The sequence below is a fragment of the Pezoporus occidentalis genome, unplaced genomic scaffold, assembly GCF_034315485.1.
Source record: "Pezoporus occidentalis ecotype Australia unplaced genomic scaffold, CSIRO_AGI_Poc_V1 ctg301, whole genome shotgun sequence".
NCBI classification, from domain to species: domain Eukaryota; kingdom Metazoa; phylum Chordata; class Aves; order Psittaciformes; family Psittacidae; genus Pezoporus; species Pezoporus occidentalis.
In genome coordinates, this window is record NW_026914953.1 from 148,568 (window position 1) to 167,705 (window position 19,138).

General features: G+C 50.9%; 2 protein-coding genes across 7 annotated transcripts in view; one reads left to right on the top strand and one right to left on the bottom strand.

The window, feature by feature from the left end:
- GNG7 (G protein subunit gamma 7) overlaps positions 1-17,834 on the top strand; it is a 65,295-nt gene extending 47,461 nt beyond the window's left edge. For all 5 annotated transcript variants that reach the window (XM_062627573.1, XM_062627571.1, XM_062627572.1 and 2 more), the window contains 2 exons: positions 14,110-14,228; positions 17,606-17,834. In XM_062627573.1, the coding sequence (XP_062483557.1) occupies positions 14,148-14,228; positions 17,606-17,731 (207 nt within the window). In that variant the 5' untranslated portion in view covers positions 14,110-14,147 and the 3' untranslated portion in view covers positions 17,732-17,834. The remainder of the gene's footprint in view (positions 1-14,109; positions 14,229-17,605) is intronic.
- THOP1 (thimet oligopeptidase 1) overlaps positions 1-19,138 on the bottom strand; it is a 330,697-nt gene that overhangs the window by 82,202 nt on the left and 229,357 nt on the right. The gene's annotated exons all lie outside the window — the stretch shown is intronic.

A 19,138-nucleotide genomic window follows, 5' to 3' on the forward strand; every position in this document is an offset into this window, starting at 1 on the left:
TGAATTGGTTTTGAAGCACGTAGTTGAAGATGTTGTTGAGGCTTTGCTTCACACCGAGCTCTAGGGTGTGACTTTCAAGAGTACCAGTGAGGAATCATGGCTCTGAACTTCCGCAGTGCAGATGAGGTGCTGCTGCATTGCTGTCTGTCTCAGAAGCTTCATTAGCAATGGGGGTCAGAGGATTTGGGGTTTGTATTAGCAAAAAAGATATATGTATTTAGTGTAGCCCATACCCAGACATGGCTGGCTCAAACCTCGCAGCTGTGGTGTGGTGCTGGGCAGATGTTGAAACGTGGTGCTTTGCTGTGCAGTATTGGGCTAAAGCAGCAAATTCAGCCCTCAAGATGAGTCTTCCACACGTGCCACGAGGATGTGGCTGTTTGCTTTAGCTCAGCCCCGCAGTGTGTTTGGGGTCCCAGCAATTACAGTGTCATAGCTGTTGCTTTACTTCATCCTGAATCGCTTTCCTCCTTCATCATAGCTGTGAGTAGCTCTCTGTAAGCAGGTGAGATACTAACGTGAGCAGGGATCATGTTTGTTTCGATTCAGGGTCACTGAAGGAAGGGTTAGGCTGGTGGAAACTGCTCTTTTCTTACTGCTTGAGGTCTGTAGTCAGTGTCTGGACACATTGCCCATGGCTGTCGAGTCAATGGCTTACTTAATCTGTGTTGCTAAAGAAAGGTCAATATTGCAGCCGCCTGTCTTGGCGCTGTGTTTTTCAGTGCATCGTTGCCTTGATTCACTGGTGGCACCGTTACGTCTCGAGAGATTTTTGCATTCAGTGTCTTCCCCTTGAAACACCCATTGCTCCACTCCCCTGTTCACAGGCTTGCATCTTTCAGATGACCCATGGGAAAAGGAGTGAGTGCTTCAACCTTGAGCTTCACACAGATTGGAAAGGCTCTCGCTGCATATATGAGGGCATCTGGTTTCTTCACTGACTCAAGATACAACTGCTATAAACCCAGTTTAGGTTTTAAAAGCTATACTGTGCTGTTTTGCTGCTCATATCCTTACCCCATGAGTATTTGCAACAAGTAAGCTCACCCACAGCTTTGGAAGCTCTTCAGTACAGTAGTAGAAAGCATTTGCAAGTAAGTTGTGACCCAGATGTGTCCATAGCAGATGCACCGAGTAAAGAGGTTTCCATGTGGCTGCTCCTTGGCAGTAATTGCAGTTCAAAGCAAAGGAGTGTGAGCAGCTCACACTAAAGATGTCATTTATGAACCTGGAAAACCAGCTCTTCTGTGTTCTTGACAGAGTAAGGCCAACATCAGTTGAGGTTTCAAGCTCTGCTGGTTGAATAGTGCTAGAAGTTCTGCTAAGAAATGGACTTTAAAGGCCTCTTTCTGTCTGGGTGCTATAAGATAGAGCAACTGGGAATTTAGCACAGAAATACGCTTCTGTTTTAATCAACTGGGTTGTTGATTCTCCTTGCTTTGCAGACTGGAGATAGCAGTTCCTAATATCCTTTAGACCATTCTTATTTTGACTTAAGGTAAAGATAGAGTGATGTTTTGAAACAGGGTGGACTGACAACAATTTCTACATGCAGTGATTATGCAAACACCATCTGGCCCTTAGGACCAACCTTGTAGTCACTACTGATTGTGGCAAACACCATCAGCAGGAGCCAAGTATTGTGAATCCTCTGGGTTTGCTAATGTGGCTTCAGAAAGGCTTCCTGAATATACAGAGTGTAAAGCAGTGCTCTGACAGCTGAAAATACACTGTGATTTATGTACTTTGTTTGGAAGCTGGTTTAGGTGTGCAGTAGCCAACTCTGTATCAGCCTCTTCAGTCACACAGAACAGGCTGAAATGCTTTTGGCTACCATTCCTAAAGAGGTTTCTTCATGGCTCTGTGCTGCACCAAGACTCCCCAAGGAGCTGGTCAGCATTTTTCTTGTTTGCTCAGCATCAGCTGAATGCTGCTTCCCAATAGCATGCAGCTTGTCTGGAGGACAGGCGTACAAACAGGATTACTTCTTACTGCTTATTGTGTAGGCTGGGGGGGATTAATTCCCCCAACACGGGCACCCGTGTTGCTTCTCTGTTTGATTTTTGACGTTGCAGACGGTGGGCTGAAGGGGGAGACTTCGAATCACAGAATGGTTTGGGTTGGAAAGGACCTTAAGATCATCCAGTTCCAATCCCCTGTCACGGGCAGGGATGCCTCCCACTAAACCATGTCACCCAAGGCTCTGTCCAACCTGGCCTTGAGTTCACCCTGAACTCCTTGGCTTCGGTTCAGACAAAGCTTAGAAGGAAAAAAGTCAGCCTTGAATTCTGGTCTGAAGGTCAATAATTAAGAGTGATGCTGGAGCAGATAGCCCAAGTTCCTCAGTGTGGGCTATCTTGTCCTAAAGCATCAGATGACCTCATCTAAGCCTCCAGATGAGTGTCTGCAGTGACACCAGGGGTAACCAGAACGGCTTCAGACCACGCTGTCTTCAGCTCAGCCTGCAGAGTAGTAACAAAACATCTCTGTGTGTGCATATAGAAGTCATAAAAGGTTAAATTACAGTGAATTGTGCGTTCTGCTGCCAGGCTGATTCACACGTGTGGGACCAGATGTCTGGTCTCTATCTGCCACCTCCTCGCCGGCTCTTAACTGCAGTGGTGTGTCAGTGCTGCTTCCAGGGGAAAACACCTTCTGTGGCAGCTCAAGGCGTTGCTCATCGGGTTATTCAGCTGGATCCTGCTGATGCTGACAGTGTCACTGCAGAAAACAAGGGTCAACTGCTGCTTGCTTTAACAGTGGTTGGAGGGCTATATTTAGCTGCTTTGAAATGCCATTTGAATGCGTGTAGGTATAATAGCTACAGTAAATGTAATGAAGAAACCCTGTTTCTTTTTCCATAACACAAGAAAAGGTAGCTGAGGGGCATATTGTGCTGAGAAGGTTCACAACAGCCATGCTACCCTGGTTATTTAGTAGTCCCCTATCTTCCCAAGCAGCGTGGAGCAAGCTAGGCCGAGCCATACAATGACGATATTGTAGCTTGTGGTTCTGATGTCATTCCCACCAAATACTCTTTCCACAATGAAAACATGAAGTTAGTCGAAACCAAACTCCTTGCCCTTTTCATCCCCTGCAGACAGCGCTGTGTGAAGTGCAATAAACACGCTCTGCTGGGCTTGCTCAGCACAACAGCTCTCTGAAGCCCTGCAAAAGTCCCACTATCTTCTGCTGAGTAGAGACTGTATTTGGCACCATGCTCCTAAGGCTGGATTTGCCTTGGATTCTTACGTTAGGGATTTCTCGTAATCTTCATTAAATTCCATATGGCTAACTCTGGTGCTAAATGTGTGATCCTGTTGTGGGGAGAAGAAAAGTAAGTGTGAGATAATAAAACCTAAAAGCATTCTGCTCCCAGACTGCAAGCGGAGGGGTGCCTTTGAGTTTGTCTGGGTGCTCATGTCTCACAGGAAGATATTGGCTGTTTTGGAGTCTCAGGAAAGAGGCTTATTCCTGTGATAAGATGCTGTTTTAAAGGACAGCATTTTATCTGGGCATTACGATTGCTTCAGTATAGATAAGCCAGGGACTTGTTTCTTTTCATAGCCTTGCATTACTGACAGGGAAATTCTCTGCTGCTTTCTCTACCAAAACAGCTTCCGTGCCCTCATCTCCGTTCTCTTTCCTTTTCCCTTGTAAACCAGTTTGGTGTCTCCTTTTACCATTTCTAACATAAGGCTGGTTTTGAGGCTCCCAGGTAGAAAGGGGAGGCTTGCTCTTTCAGCTCTGTTGAAAAGCTTGAGATGGGGCAGCAATCAAGGTAGTGTTTAAAAGAGGTGGACACAAGCACTAGTGACCAGATGGCCTCTGCTTTAAAACAGAGTGGGTTTTTTGGGTGGCTGACAGTTCTTCTCCATTGCAGTGCTGAAGTTTCGGTGTGCAGGTCCAGGTACCTCTGCGTGTCCCTCTGCTTACAGCTGAAGATGAGAGCATTGCATCTGCACGCTGTTTTGGTTGGTACCGCGTTTCATGTTTGGGGCAAGGTGGATGCGGCTGCTTTGGTCAGAGGGTTCTCCCTCTTTGGGCATTTGCTTATCTGTAGAAAGCTCAAAAGTCACTTTAAAAACCTTTGCAGCCACTCAGCACCCAAGGAGCAGAGGGAAATGCCAGCAGGCTGAGGGCTGCTCGCTCAGCAGTGTCATGGCTGATGCCCTTCAATCTGCTGATTTTGGGATGAAGTCACTTTTGCCCATGGGACCGATAAATTCCTGTGGCCTCAAGATGCACTCTTTGTACGCTCAGTAAAGAAGGGCATGGAACACTGTGCCATGGTCAAACTTCCCCTGATGCTTTAAATCTCTTGAGTGCTGATGCTTGCAGCATTTCCCAGCTCAGATCTCAGGAGTTATGGGAAATTCCCAGGAAACTTTGTGATACTCAGCCTAAACTTCCCTTTCTTTTATCTCCTTCTATAACTTAATACTCCCGTGCCACAGCGCAGCCCAGCTTCCTGCTTAGTCTTTATACCCTCCTGTTGAATGTGGAACTGCTATCAGACCCTCCCAGACAAGGACAAACTCTGCAGTGGTCTAGCCAGGATATACACATTTAGTTCTCAATTACCCACTGCAATCAGTGAGTCAGTACCTCTCTCTTTTCAGGCCATGATTGCAGTCACAAAGGCTTGTGCTTATAGCCAGGGCAATGCAGGACTCGAGGACCTGAGGAGAGGAAACTGCAGGTGACTGGAAAGGAGCAGATTCAAAGCAAGAACCTGTAGTGCTGTGCCAGGGGGTGAGAGGTTTTGGGGTGCAGCACTGGCTCCTGCCAGAGTGAGCTGCAGTTTTGCCTCTGCAGAAGCCCTGCAGCTGCTCATGCACAGATCACACCTACGTGGGCAGCTGAAGCCAGTGTTGGAGCTTGTTCTGCTTTGCTGCTTGTTTGTCCTTCCTAAATGCTGCTGGCTGAGAGCTCAAGGTTTCACAGCCGCTCCGGAGCACCCAGGGAATGGGCAGCTCCTGTGACACCCTGTGGCCTGATTCTCATAACAGCATCGGTGTGGGAGCTGTTGGAGCTCACTGCTTGTGTGCTGTTTTCCCCTCTGACCACACTGACCAGAAATGCAGGAAGGGTGATGAGCAAACAGGCTTTGCACTGCAAGTTTTGGTTTATTTGCTTGCACTCAGGGACAGCCCTTAAGCGCCTGCACTAAAGCCCTGTTTTAGCTCCTAGGTTAAATTATATGGTGGAGAGTTTATTGTTTATCTGGCCACCTGTACTGTACTAATACAGTGGACTAATGGAAGAGCCCAGCTGTGGCTCCAGACCTTCAGGAGGGTAACCAGATCCCTCCAGGGTCCCTACTGCTTGGCCACAGGCTGGTGTGGTTGCTGTTGGAGCTGCTTCTGTGCCCCGTGAACGCCTCTTGCGGCTCCCACACACACAAGCCAAGGGGAGAATGGCTTTGCGTTTCAAACCTGGTGTCCAGCTGGTTGGGATACAGCTCTTGGGTGATGGCTCCAGGTAACAACTGATGGTGTGAAGTTGGAATGTGCTGCAGTGGCTCAGGATGCAGGATCTGCAGCACTGGGGTGGTGGTTGTGTGTAATTGCCATGGCAGCCCTGCCACAGGTCTCCACCCAGCTGGCACCAAAGCTGCTGCAGATAAACTGGAGGAGGTTCAAGCCAGACCTGATACAACAGTGTGAGTTTACTGTGTGGGGCTCCCCTGGATGCCACAAGGTCTCTTGGATGCTCTGCAGCTTAGCTGGCAGATGTGTCCTGCAGGATTTCACGCTCTCTCAGCCAGGTAATCACTGCCTTGAATGGGAAGGAAGTGGAGCTACTCATCTCTAGGGATGTTTTCTCCTTCCAAAATCCTTGGACAGTTTGAAACTAGAGCAGTTCAAGAAACAAAATACTTAAGCAATTCTTGGCTCTTACGGTAAAGAGACAGCTGTATCTGAGGCACATGCCCCCTTTCCTGTGTCTGTACTGCATGGTAGTTGCTGTTAACTTGTGACATGGGTATCTGGGAGGAGTATCAAGCAGCTGTGCTATCCTTCTCTTTGAACAGCCATGCTGCTTGTAAAGCGTCCTCTGAACTTTGGGTATAAACCTGTTAGGGCCCTAGAGCTGTACCCCATGTCATCTCAGCCCACTGCCGTGCTGCTCTGTGTGGCTTCATGCTTCAAGCCCCATTGTATGTCAAGGAGACATACACACACCCCCACAGTATGCTAGAGATTGGAAGGGACCTCAAAAGATCATCTAGTCCAATCCCCCTGCTGGAGCAGGAACACCTAGATAATGTTACACAGGAAGCCATAGAAGTGCGTGGGGAAACCCCAGAGACTCGGAGCTCAGGGGTTTCAGTGCTGCAACGCTGATAGAAAAGCAAACACACTGTTTGCCCACCCAGGCTCTGCAAAAAAGCCAGTTCTGTGTGTCAAAAATCCCCCAAAGCTCTGACACGTTGGCTTGGGTGGTTTCCATCTGAAAACAGACAGACAGGACTGGAGCTGGGGGCGGAAATAAGCCTGGAAGAGCAAATTGCTATCTGTATGGACCTGAAATTGAGGGTGAGACTTCTCTGGGCCCAGCAATGATGCGATTTTAAGCTTCTAATATATTAAAAGTGGGCTGGAGTGCAAGGTAGCTCCAAAGGGTCTGTCGCTGCCATGTGGGAGCTGCTGCTGGTGGCTGCAGGAGGGATGTGAAATGTCTTCAAATACATGGCCTAGTTACAACCTGTTGTAAGGATGCTGTAATTTATCTAGGGAGGGACAGCATGAGGGGACGTTTTGTAAATCCAAAGGAGCTTACGGGGCACTTTGGTAACTTGTTTACTGCTAATGTGAAACGCTTTGGCATCCCCCTCCGATACTGAGCATGCCAGTCGGGCTGCAGGTGATGCAGAGCAAAGTGTGGAAAGTGAGCTGGATGGTTTCAACGCTGAAATGTGGCTAAACCCTCGTCGTGAGCAAGAGGCAGAGCAAAGCCCAGTGCTTCTCATCGCTGCTTCTCCATCCTGGGATGGCTTCTCGCTGCAGTCTCCCCCGAGCGCTGTCCCACGCCGTAGAAATGTGGAGGTCTTAAAGGAGGGGAGGGTGAGAGAAAAAAGTGCTGCACTCGGGGAAAAAATTCAATAGCTCATTCAGCTGTTAAGCTACTGATGCAGGAAGTGTAAAAGAAAAATGGAGCCTCCTTTGTTCTGCCCAGACAAGGAGTAAATGCCATCGCCCTAACAGCCTTTTTCTGTTCCAGAATAGCATGAGGTCATCTTTAAAAGCAGTAACTAGCAAGCAGGTTTACACTGGGTTACCAGTCTCAGGCTTCCCCTTCATCCAGCCCCTTTCCTGGCACCAGCCTGTCTCAAGGCCGGCGCAGGATTGCTCCAGAGAGGTGTGTGTTGCTCCACTCCCATGCTGGGGCTGCCGCCGGGTGCCTGGCCACACTCCAGGGCCGTGGTGGAGGGCTTGCAGGCTTTCTCCTAGGAGGGAGCTGCTTGATAACATGGGTCTCTGAGCATGGCAGGCTGTGTGCTGAAGGTTCTCACCTCTCCAGCCAGGGTCGGATGCCCTTGGGCTGCCAGGACTGATCCTGCATTGCCTGTGAACACGTGGGAGATGTTTTTGTGCACATTTGTGGCTCCAGACTCAGTGCTGTCTCAGTGGTGTGGGATATTTCACCCTCCAGCAAACGCACACTGTGCTGTACTGCAGTGAACGCTGCTGGTGGTCGGGCTGCTCGGTTTGGTTAGGGCTAAGATCCAGGAACAGCCTTAATACCTTTCTAACCCTATCATCTCCCCACATCCCTTCATCAGCATAGTGTACCCTGGTACCTGTCGCACTGGCCCCATGATGAGAGGATGGCCAGAAGATGATGATGCTCCAGGCAAGCCTGGCTGTGAGCTGCAGGTCATGAAGGCTACTGGAGGTGTGCTCTGCAGTGGGCAGCTCAGCACAGGGACAGCCATAAACACAAGTCTCACAGTTTTGGTTTTAAGCTGCAGGGGGGGAAGGCAGAAGCAGCATAGCTGGCAGTTACTCTGATGTTCACTTGTTTATTTGCCCTGCTAGGAGTGGCTGCTTCCAGCTATGAGAAGTATGGGAAAAATCCAGAAAGCAGAGGGATCGGTGCATATTTCATTCCTAGGGTAATGCTTCCTGCAGTTGGGCTGACGAGGCTGTGGGTGGGAGCGTGCAGGTGGCACCGATTGCCTAAAAGAGGAAGGGGTTTGTGCCGAGTCGATGGTTACCGGGTTTGGGTGTCAGCCTTGCAGCACAGCGCCGGGTCTCAGGAGGTGCAGCTCGGAGACGTGCTGCGGCAAGCCCGGTTTCTCGGCACGCTGCCATGCCGAGGGTGGCAGTTTCATCCTCGTGACCTGGATCCTGTTGGATCGTTTCGGTGCAGTGCTGAGGGCAGGGTGAGACAGGCCCCTCCGTGCATGGAGCAAAGCGCAGGCTGCCAAGCCCTGTCCCGCCGTGACCTCGCTCCGTGAGCCCTCCTCGCCTCCGCTGGAGCAAGGTTAAGAAATGGATGTAAGGGCTTAAAGTGGGCAAAGCCCTGCCCGGAGCCAGACCAAGATGCTCGACGGAGGAGGCGTCTGCTTTGCCACGAGCTCGTGCTGAGTCACGGCTCGTCAGAGCCAGCACTGCTGTCAGCGCTGTTGCTGCGCGCCTCTGACTCAAGAGCTGTGCTGGTTTGGGGTGGTTGGGTTTTGTCCTTCGTGGGACAAAAAGTCACCGCATCATTACCTTTGCCATCTACCTGATAGGGGAAGAATTAGCTTATGAGAAAGAAAGCCGTTGTGAGAAATAGAGATGCCTACTCCATTGTCTGCAGTCCATCTTGCTTTGATGTCAGAGGGCTGTGCAGTGCAGATGCGCGGTACTGACAGTGTGAAACAGTCCCATGTAAATGCCCTTTTCGCGCTTGTCTCGATGGAAACAGTGGAATACTGACAGTAATACACTGCCTGAAGCCCCCTGCTTTGCAAACACTGAAACACCATTTTTGCTGAAGGTATATGCAGAACGTGAACACAAAAAAGCTGCTTTTGTAACAGTTACTGTGATCCTTCAGATTCCTTTGTTTGATGATGAAACCTGATTTAGAAGAGGGTATTTGTGATTGTGCTTGGGTCAGAGACTGAGCTGCTGCAGGACACAATTACGAGCATCCAGGCATGCCTTCAGTTCATAATCCCAGAATCATTCCAGTTGGAAGGGACCTCTGGACATCATCCAGTCCAATCCCCTGCCAAGGCAGGGCCACCCAGAGCAGGTTACATAGGAACACGTCCAGGCTTGGGAATGTCTCCAGAGAGGGAGACTCCACAATCGCCTTGGGCAGCCTGTTCCAGTGCTCTGCCACCCTCAACGCAAAGTTTAAGGTGCTTTCCAACCCTGACCATTCGATGTTGAGGTGAAACACGCACAGCAGTTTAAACCAGCAGATCCTGATTGTTGCAGGATTTGTGCTAATTTAACTGCTGGGACTCTGTCTTCCAGTGCTTTTCCTAAAATAGGCAGAAGTGCTCACAGGATGTTTGTGTTGTAGCCAGATCACACCTCGGGACTTGTTTGCTGCATTCTCCAGTCTGTTCTGCCCCTCGCCTGCACTCCTGACTCCCTGTTTACTTGCTGGAAGATTTCATAATCCTCCCTCGCTGCTGCTTGTTTTGCTGTTGACCTTGGAACACCGCTGATCTCTTCCACGCTTTTGTCTTCTCTCACTTTTCCTTAGTTTGGGGTGTTTCGCTTCCTGCAGCAGTACTTTTGAACCTCCTAGGTGTGCAATCTTGCTGCAGCCCCAAGCCCTGTTCGTACCTCCCTAGTCTGGGATCTGCAGCTGGAGGAGCAGGAGAGGCAGCCCAGACAGTTGCAAGACCCATCTGATGACTCCAGCCCTCCTGGAATCGCCCGCATGAAGAATGCACGCAGAGCTAACGTCGTGTTAACGCAATAGGAGTAGTTCCCGAAAATTGGGTTGTCCTTTCTAGGCAGGAATGCTGCTGGGGGGAAGCGGAAGATGGATCGGGCGGGAGAGCACAGAGCGCTTTGGCAGAGATGCTGAACGATGTCCATGCATGACTCGGCAGAACGCGGGAGGCGTTCTCATTCTGCAGAGTCACGGGTCCATACCGGGAAAGGGAAAGCCTGCCCTGGCCGCTCTCTGCAGGCGGGAGCAGGAGGAGGTCGGTCATGGCTGAACACCAAAGGCTTGCAGGAAGGAAGCTGAGCTCTACGAGTTATTTCTCTACAGTCAAAGGGCAGAGCGGTGGCAGGAGGATGTGCATGAGACCTCAGTGTCCTGACCGTCCTGTGCTGCTTCCCCAGGCCCAGCTGTAGATGTCACCTCCCTGTCCTTTTCTAATCCCAGTTTCTTTGAAACGTGAAGGTTGGAGAAGGCATGACTTCGCTGCATCCTGCATGTCATCTTCATTTGCACCACACACACTTCACTCCACTTCTGCATGGCTTTTCTGCTGAATTCCTCTACCTCATGAGTAACTTACACACCCCTGTGAGTCTGCTGAATGCCATCTTGAAGGTTTGGTTTGGTTTTAAAAAACCCCAAGGTTTTTTAAAACCCCCTTTGTGCCATGCAGCAAAGCCACTGCATCTTTTGTATTGCTGGTCTCCAGTTGGTGATGACACGCTTAGTTAATTATTCTCCAAGGTGACAGAAAGCAGGTTTTAAACTGTGTCTGGACAGAGCTGTCCTGATCCCTGACCGGTGCCAGCAGCCTGGACTGGAAAGTGATGCAGGTCCTGTTTCATGTCTCAGAGCATGGGAGCATGTGGCTGCGGTTCCAGTGCTGACCAAACCTGTGCCATCAGCGGGTCTGGACTTAGAGATGCTGAGGAGCCGTAGGGATGCACAAGATGAGCAGCATCCAGCCGGACTCCCCTTGACTTTTCTAAGAGCTCAGCCGCTGCAATTTGTACTTGGAAATGTGGAACACCGAAAGAGGAACTGTGCTGTCAGTGCAGCATGCAGGGAGCCCTGCGTCGTGGTCGCTGGGTGAGGGCAGATGAGGAAGTAGAAGCTGCTGCTGTGGATTCTGTTGCTATAAAGCTGCTAAACCCTGTCCTCGTGGAGTTTGATGCTGCTCTTTGTGCTTGGGAGAGGCAACGTGCATTGCTTCACCAGGCCAAGCAGGGGCTGGCTGGCTGGCAGATGACAGTGATGCTGGAAAGCAGTTGTCAGCAGAGGGGCAGGGGAGGACAGACACCCGCCTGCTTTGGTGCTGTAATGACTCAGGCAAAGTGTTATTTCTGATTTACAAGTGTTGCTTCTGCTTTGTAAAAACTCCTTGAAACCTATAGCTTTCAATGGGCAGTAGGCAGAGTGAGAAGAAAACTTCTTTCTCCCCCTTGGCAAGGACTTTTAAGACACTGGTTTGATAATGCCTGCCACACAGCAGGACTCTCCATGCTGTACTTAATGAACCACATTCTTCCTTCAGCCAGGCTGGGGGCCCCTATGAAGCGCAAGCTTTGGGATGCTGCAGGGACCAGGACACGAGTGCTGTGGCAGAAGTTCCCTTAAGTAACTTGCCCTCGACTGATTCATCAGCCTTGTTCCATAAACAGGAAGCTGGGAAAGTACAAGCAGGTGATCTTGCTGCAAACAGAAGTTGGATCTGTTTGGGATTTTCCTCCAGCTGCTCTTATGTAGGTGAACAATTGTTTTGTCAATGAGGACTGAACTTTTTGCAGCAGGGGAGGTCTTTCAGGTTCACGGTCCAGATTTAGAAAGAACTCGACTTTGAGACAGAGTTTTTTTCCCCAGTCCTAATGGTGCCTGAGCTGCTTTGAAATGCTTCAGATTGGAGAGAAAGCTCCTTCCCTAGAGGACCAGCCTGCTTCCCTCTCCCACTTTCCACTGTACCAGCCTTTATTTCAACAGCGTGGCTTCCCATATTGCCCTGACAAACATCTTCCAGGACTGGAGAGGCGGAGATTTCCGAATAACCCTGTTAATTCAGGGAATCCTCCCATGGCAGAGCTGGTAATGCTGTCTGAAGCACCATTTGTTTTCTCCCTCAGCATTTGGAAAGCCAGCGAAGCTGAGTGCTGTTCAGGGACTGGAAGGTTCAGCACGCATTGCATGCTGCTGCCAAGCAAAATAATCCTTAAGAGTGCCGCTGTGGTCTGGAATAAACTCCCTTAATGTCTAAACATAGGCGAGACAGCTCAAGTCTGCTAGGATTTTAGATGGGGCAGACACTCCCCCCTCTCTGCCCTCCAGTAAAGGCAGCAGTTCAGCATCTGCTTTGAAGCTGCTGGTCCTAGGGAGAAGACAGAGAGTCTCTAATTAAAGCTAGCACAGAAGGGCTGCGGTGGGTGTCTGACTGGAGCACTGGGAGCACTCCAGTATCTGACCCCATGTTTGCTTTGGCTCTTTCCTCCTCCCTGCATCATCTCATGTTTGTCAGGTGGTGGGAGGTGGTACTTGGGTCCTCGCTTTCCCTCTCCCACTGTTCCCCATCGTTACTGAATGATCAGGGGCTGAGTCACTGCCGGGCAGAGCAAGGAAGTGACTTTTCCTGACACCTCTGCAGCAGCCCCACAGAGATGATCCTAAAGAGATGACCCCAAAACAACGCCTGACCAAGGGAGTCTGCCTTGGACGGTGTGCCGCAGCCCTGGGTGCTGCTCCACAGTGACAGTAATGGATTACATTGGTCTCGTAGACAAACTTCTTTCAGCTGCTGCTTTGGAATGTCGAGGAAGGTTGTTTAACAGCCCGCATTCTCCCTGCCATGAGCGATGAGCCATTGGTGCCTCAGTGCTTTCATATCCAGCCACGTCTGTGCCTGTGCCTCGCTGCCTGTCCCCTGCTTCCACCCTGTGCGTTGGCATCTCAGAAACCTCTGTCCCTTGCCTGAGCCTTGGCTTTCCACCCAGCCTGGGACCATCCATCACTTTGACTTCATTTCTTTCTCTTTGGAGTATCATCGGTTTGCAAAATAATGGATAAAGAGCTTAGGTGTGAGCCTGTACAGTATTGAGTGGTTCTGGTTGCTGCTCTGAACCTCTTTGTGCAGAGGAAATCCTGGCACAGGAGTCAGGGCAGAGCAAAGGCAGTGGTGCACCAAGGAGATAAAAAGCAAGGGTGAACATCCAGGGGCTGTGTGTGCTCACAGCCCAGCATCGTTCCCGTCTGCCTTCCCCCTGCCTCGCTGCAAGCAGGTTACACAGGCTGGAAGATTCCTCTTTGCTTTTCCAGTCACTTGAATGCATCTGGCAGGACTTTCTGCTTAAGAAGTTTCATTCTGAAGCGAGTTTTGGTGGGGTTTTGGTTGGTTGGCTCTTGGGTTTTGGTTGGTTGGCTGTTGTTTTGGTGGGGTTTTGGTTGGTTGTTTTTTTGGTTGATTGGATGGTTTTTGGTTGGTTGGATGGTTTTTGGTTGATTGGCTGTTGTTTTGGTGGGGATTTGGTTGGTTGGATGTTTTTTGGTTGGTTGGCTGTTGTCTTGGTTGGTTGTATGGTGTTTGGTTGATTGGATGTTTTTTTGGTTGATTGGCTGTTGTTTTGGTGGGGATTTGGTTGGTTGGATGTTTTTTGGTTGGTTGGCTGTTGTCTTGGTTGGTTGTATGGTGTTTGGTTGATTGGATGTTTTTTTGGTTGATTGGCTGTTGTTTTGGTGGGGATTTGGTTGGTTGGTTTTTGGTTGATTGGCGGTTGTTTTGGTGGGGATTTGGTTGGTTGGTTGGTTTTTGGTTGATTGGCTGTTGTTTTGGTGGCGATTTGGTTGGTTGGTTTTTGGTTGATTGGCTGTTGTTTTGGTGGCGATTTGGTTGGTTGGTTGGTTTTTGGTTTGTTGGCTGTTGTTTTGGTGGGGATTTGCTTTTTTTGGTTTTTGGTTGTGGGCTTTTTTTTAATTAACTAAAAAAAAAGGAAGCCTGAAAAGAGTCCCCCAGGACCAAGAGTACTGCTTCAAGGAAAGGAGAACCTGAAGCAAAATCAGGAAGCGTGAAGTTGGTGTCATCAGTTTAGAGCTTGTGGAAGCTTTGCATGTGGCTGGCGCTGAGGACAGCGGTGCCCAGCCCTGTTTGAGGCTGGTGCCCTGTGGCCCAGCGGCTTCGCACCCGGTGTAAACCCCCCCATCTTCCCCCTTGTTGTCCTGCAGTGTTCTCGTGTGCTGGGGCCTGGAGCCAATGGCAGACAATGTCAACAACTAACAACATAGCGCAGGCCCGCAAGCTGGTGGAGCAGCTCCGCATCGAAGCCGGCATCGAGAGGATCAAGGTGAGCCCGTGCGCCGAGCCGCGGCTGGGGTGGCCGGGATGCACCCTCGGGCAAGGGCTCTGGGTTTTCCCCGCACGATTCCATGCTGCTGCAGTGTCTCTGGCTTGGGTTCTGCAGCATTTCCAGGAGAGGTGGTTCAGGGCAGCCCTGTGGAGAAAGGACTTGGGGGTGTTGGTTGATGAGAAACTGCACAAGGGCCGGCTGCAGCGTGCAATCGCAGCCCAGAAACCAACCGTATCCTGGGCTGCATCCAAAGGAGCGTGAGCAGCAGGTTGAAGGAGGGGATCCTGCCCCTCTATTCTGCTTTCATGAAACCCCCCCTGCAGCACTGTGTGCAGTGCTGGTGTCCTCAGCATAAGAAGGACACGGAGCTGGTGGAGCAAGTCCAGAGGAGGCCATGAGGAGGATCAGAGGTTGGAGCATCTCCTCTAGGAAAACAGGCTGAGAACATTGGGGCTGTTCAGCCTGGAGAGGAGAAGCTGCGTGGAGACCTCAGAGCAGCTTCCAGTGTCTGAAGAGGGCTACAAGGATGCTGGAGAGGGGCTCTTCATCAGGGACTGCAGTGACAGGACAAGGGGTGATGGGTTCAGACTGAAATAGGGGAAGTTCAAGTTTGGTATAAGGAAGAAGTTCTTTACTGTGAGGGTGCTGAGGCGCTGGCACAGGGTGCCCAGGGGAGCTGTGGCTGCTCCATCCCTGGTGGTGTTCAGGGTCAGGTTGGACAGAGCCTTGAGTGACCTGCTCTAGTGTGAGGCATCCCTGCCCATGGCAGGGGGTTGGAACTGGACAATCTTAAGGTCCTTTCCAACCCAAACCATTCCGTGTTTCTGTGAGACCCTTTCCTACAGGCACTGGTAAGGTTGCAGCCTGGGCAGCTTCTCCCGGGTTTTAGAGGTGATCACAGAATCCAAAAGCCAAGCAACCACTCTCATTAGGTTCCTGGGGCTGAGCTGGCCACGTGCAACCTGTGAAGCCACTGAAGCTGCAGGGGATGGACCCAGCAAAGCTCTGCTGGCATGCTCACATACATTCCAGTCTTCTTGCCCCATCTTTTTGCAGGATGGCCTCACTGTCCATATGCAGCTTCTCTCAGAACATTGCTGCTTGCCCAGTTATTTCTCCGCTGCTGCTATTCCCAGTTCTTGTGAGTGAAGATGGTGACATGCCTTCGCTCTGGTTTGAGGCACGTTTGCGGTACAACTAGGGAGTTAATTTTGTGCTGCAGTTGTCCAGGGCAGCAAACCAGAGTCTGTGCTCAGCTGTGTGCTGGCTCACACAGAAACAAAGCTCCCTTTGGCCCTGGGAAGCTGGAGCAAGTAACGTGCTCACAGCCACAGCATCCCCTGAGAGTGTCCTGCTGCTGGCATCAGGGCTCTGCCAGCCTCGGTGGCCTGGTGGCTCAGGCAGGCTGCAGTCAGAAACTCCCTGGGAGGAAGGGAAGGATGGAACATGTTCATGGAAAGTCACTTGTCACGCAAGGGAAACCCTCGTGCGTGGTGATGAAAGGCACAGTGAAACCAGCACCGTAAAATACACGGGTGTTAAATCCACCTGAGAGTTTTTAATGTAGTTTGAATATTTTCTTTGACTTTCAGTCCCTGCTAAGTCTGTAGCAGCATCTGGTTCTGATGTGCCAGAGGAGCTGCTACTGCTTTGTGTGTGTATATATATACACATATATATATATATATATTGAGGCATGAGGTTTTGTAGCTGTTTTTAGGGCCACCACTTTCCAGACTCCAGTGATGCACCCCTCAGCAAGGCCAATTTAGGGAAGAAAAACTAAATTACAGGTCTTCCCCCAGCACAGACGTTGTTGACTCTGCCTAAGAATTACCCTGTCTCAGCTCCAGGATCCCAAATGGTGCACGCCAGGGAGGATGGAGGGTGTGTGTATACTTACCAGCCTTTGTAGCTGCGACTCTCTTAAGTGCTTGGCTGGGAAGGAGCGGTGGTGAGACCGCAACATGCTGCTATTTAGGCTGAGTGGAGAAGATGTGCTATCTGGGTGAGCTGTGATCTGCAAACCCCAGCTCTCGGGTGAATGTGCCAAGTCAGGCAGCTCCTAAGTGCAGTGTCAAATGAGTGTTTGCTCCTCCAGCTCCTGCTCTCCACACCTCGCAGCTGAGGTTGGCGTCACTGCGCTTCGGAGATGAGGGGAAGGGGCTGCCCCAGCAGCAATTGGGAGCAATTACTGGTTTATGTAATGGATTTAAGGTAGAGCCTTGTCTCTGCCGAGTGGTTTTGCTGTTGGATCCCAGTGTATGCGCTAAGCATGTTGAAGTGCAGGCCAGCAGCAGTTTGGGATCATTAGAGGTGTTCATTACTGGTTAGGACTTCAGTAGTTAATGTTGCAGTAGTACTTGGAGAGTCCCCACAAAAGCACCTTGTCTGATGCAGTCTCTGGACCTGCCATTCCAGGAAACATCAAAAAAAGGAGGAGGGTTCCTACCCTGTGGTGTGGAAGCACAGCTTAAATGGGTGTTTTGCCCAAGCACCTTTCCTCCTCCTCTCTTTGCCCTCTCGGTTGCTGCTGAAGGGTTTAAGGATGACAACACGCATCTGCAAGGTCCTGCTGGCTGTGTGCTGCAGCATCCTCGGCAAGGCTGCAGAGCACAGTGACCCTTGGGTAGTGCTGCAGCGAGGGGAGCAGAGCTGAGGGAGCAGGAGGTGGCGTGTGGGTGCTCTAGATTTAGGAGCCCCTTATCAAGGCTTAGCTCAGCTGAGAGGGAGCCGTGGAGATCCTCGAAAGGGAACCGCTGCCATAAGGCTCTGCAGCTGTAATAGGTCACATCTGGGTCTTCCAGATGTGGTCTGGTCATGTCTGTGTTTTGGGTTTGCCATACTTTTGACCTGCTATTAAGTTAATGAAAATCAAAGGGGGCTGATGCTGGTCTCCAGCTGCCAGCACCTCCCTGCCTGAGCTCTCCCCATGCCTCCCGCCTTCCTTGCTGCCCCACCACCACGGCCCCGTCTCTGCCGGGCTGCTCTGGGCTCCCACTTCCCAGAAGACACCTTTGAACTAAAATAAGCAGAGCCTTAAGTAATAGTTTCTAACAATTTCAAAACCTCCCTTTTTAACATCAGAGGATGGCCGCTCCGGCAGGCTTTTCTTTCTCCTTTTTTATCCCAAAGCCCTTCAAAATCAGGCAATAATATCTCCTTTTCAACCTCAGAGCATTTTTCACACAATCATTGCTTTATTTATATCAGACCTTCCAAACTTTTTCTTTTCTTATGTCCATTTCCTCTCTTCTTTTGCTGCCATCTCCACTTTACAAAAAGCAGAACACGGGTTCTCTTCCTGCGTGGGCTGCGCTTTGCACCTTCACCTGAATGTTCTCACTAACCTTCTGCCTTTGTGCATCGTTTAGGTCTCGAAAGCATCCTCTGAGCTAATGAATTACTGCGAGCAACACGCCAGGAATGACCCTCTGCTGGTTGGAGTGCCCGCTTCGGAGAATCCTTTTAAGGACAAAAAGCCTTGTATCATCCTATAGCTTTGCTCGCTGCGGCGTGTGGGATCTCTCAGGCAGGGCACTGTTCTCCATCAACTGAAACCAAGATACAAACTTATAACTGTGCCGAGGGGTAAATGCTAAATGTTGGATTCAAATCGAGTTTAAATCTGGGGGGGGTGGGGAGGGGAAGGGGGGGGGGGGTGGGGGGGGTAAAATATTGCAAGTGGTTTTAGGGCCCCGGGTGCCTGCTCCAGGGCAGGAGCTGCTCTGAGAGGGGTCAACGGTGACAAAGAAGGGAAAGAAACAAACCCGAACCCCATGATTGAGGGGGGGTGTGGGGGGGGTATTTTTAACAGAGCCATTTGTAATTGGTACCGGGCTGGTGGAGGCAGTGGGGGTTCTTATTGCATCTGCCAATGCAAGATCTAAGTAGTGGGACCTCCCCATAGGAGCTTTGAACAAAGCTCTGAGTGGGTCTCATCCAATTAGTTTCTAATTAGCACATTGTTGCAAGAATTTGCTCTGTTCCTCGAGGAGGGAGCGAGGGAGAAGAGTCCAGGTGGGAGTCATTGTGTGGAAAACCAGAACTAAAAAGGAAAACCACCCAAAACGCTGCTTGGAAAACCCCTGTTGCAAATGGGTAAACTGAGGCTGAAGGGGCGGGGGGGAGAGGAGGAGGATGGAAGCCAGGAGGCTCCCTCCTTGTGCCGCAGAGCCCTGCTTGGAGGAGGGGATGGTACCACAGGAAAACACTCTCTAGTGTCACATCCATTGGCCAAGAGCTTCCGTGGGCAATGTTAGGAAGCCCAAGGCATGGGAGAGGCCGGGCTTGAGCTGCTCTGGGGGTTTCTCTGTGCTGTTATCACTGGTTTTCCCAACCAGGACTGTACCAGGGGTGGGGTGGTGGTGGGGGGGAGCTTTCTGTTGTGCCATATCACATGAAAAGTCTTTTTAAGTTTGCCTTTTGGTGAGTCTTCGTGCAAAACACTGCATTGGGCAGATGTACGAGCGTTCCCCGTCTCCCTTTCCCCTTCCAAGAGCGGCAAATGGAATTTGCTCCACAGAACCCAGTTAATTCGGGGAGGTGAGGGTAAGGCTGGGGAAGAAGTAGGCTCTTTTCCCATCCCTTGGAAATCTGGACATGCCGTTTCAACGGGAGCGCTCTGTGCACCGGTGTTAAACGTCACAGCGCCGGGGAGAGCATGGCACGGAGCAGCCGTGAGGAAGAGGGGACGAGCCAGCGAGCCTTCCTCCTGCTGCCCACCGCAGAGCCCTTGATGGCAGCAACAGAGCCCGGCGGCTCCGTGCTGGGGCAGGCGGATGCTCAGGAGGAAATAGCAGAGCTCAGGGAAGCCCCACTGTGTTTCCCCCTGGTTGCTGGAGCTGCTGCCCCACAGTAGGCAGAGGCACGGTTCCATTTCCTAACCAACATGCCCGGGCCCGTTC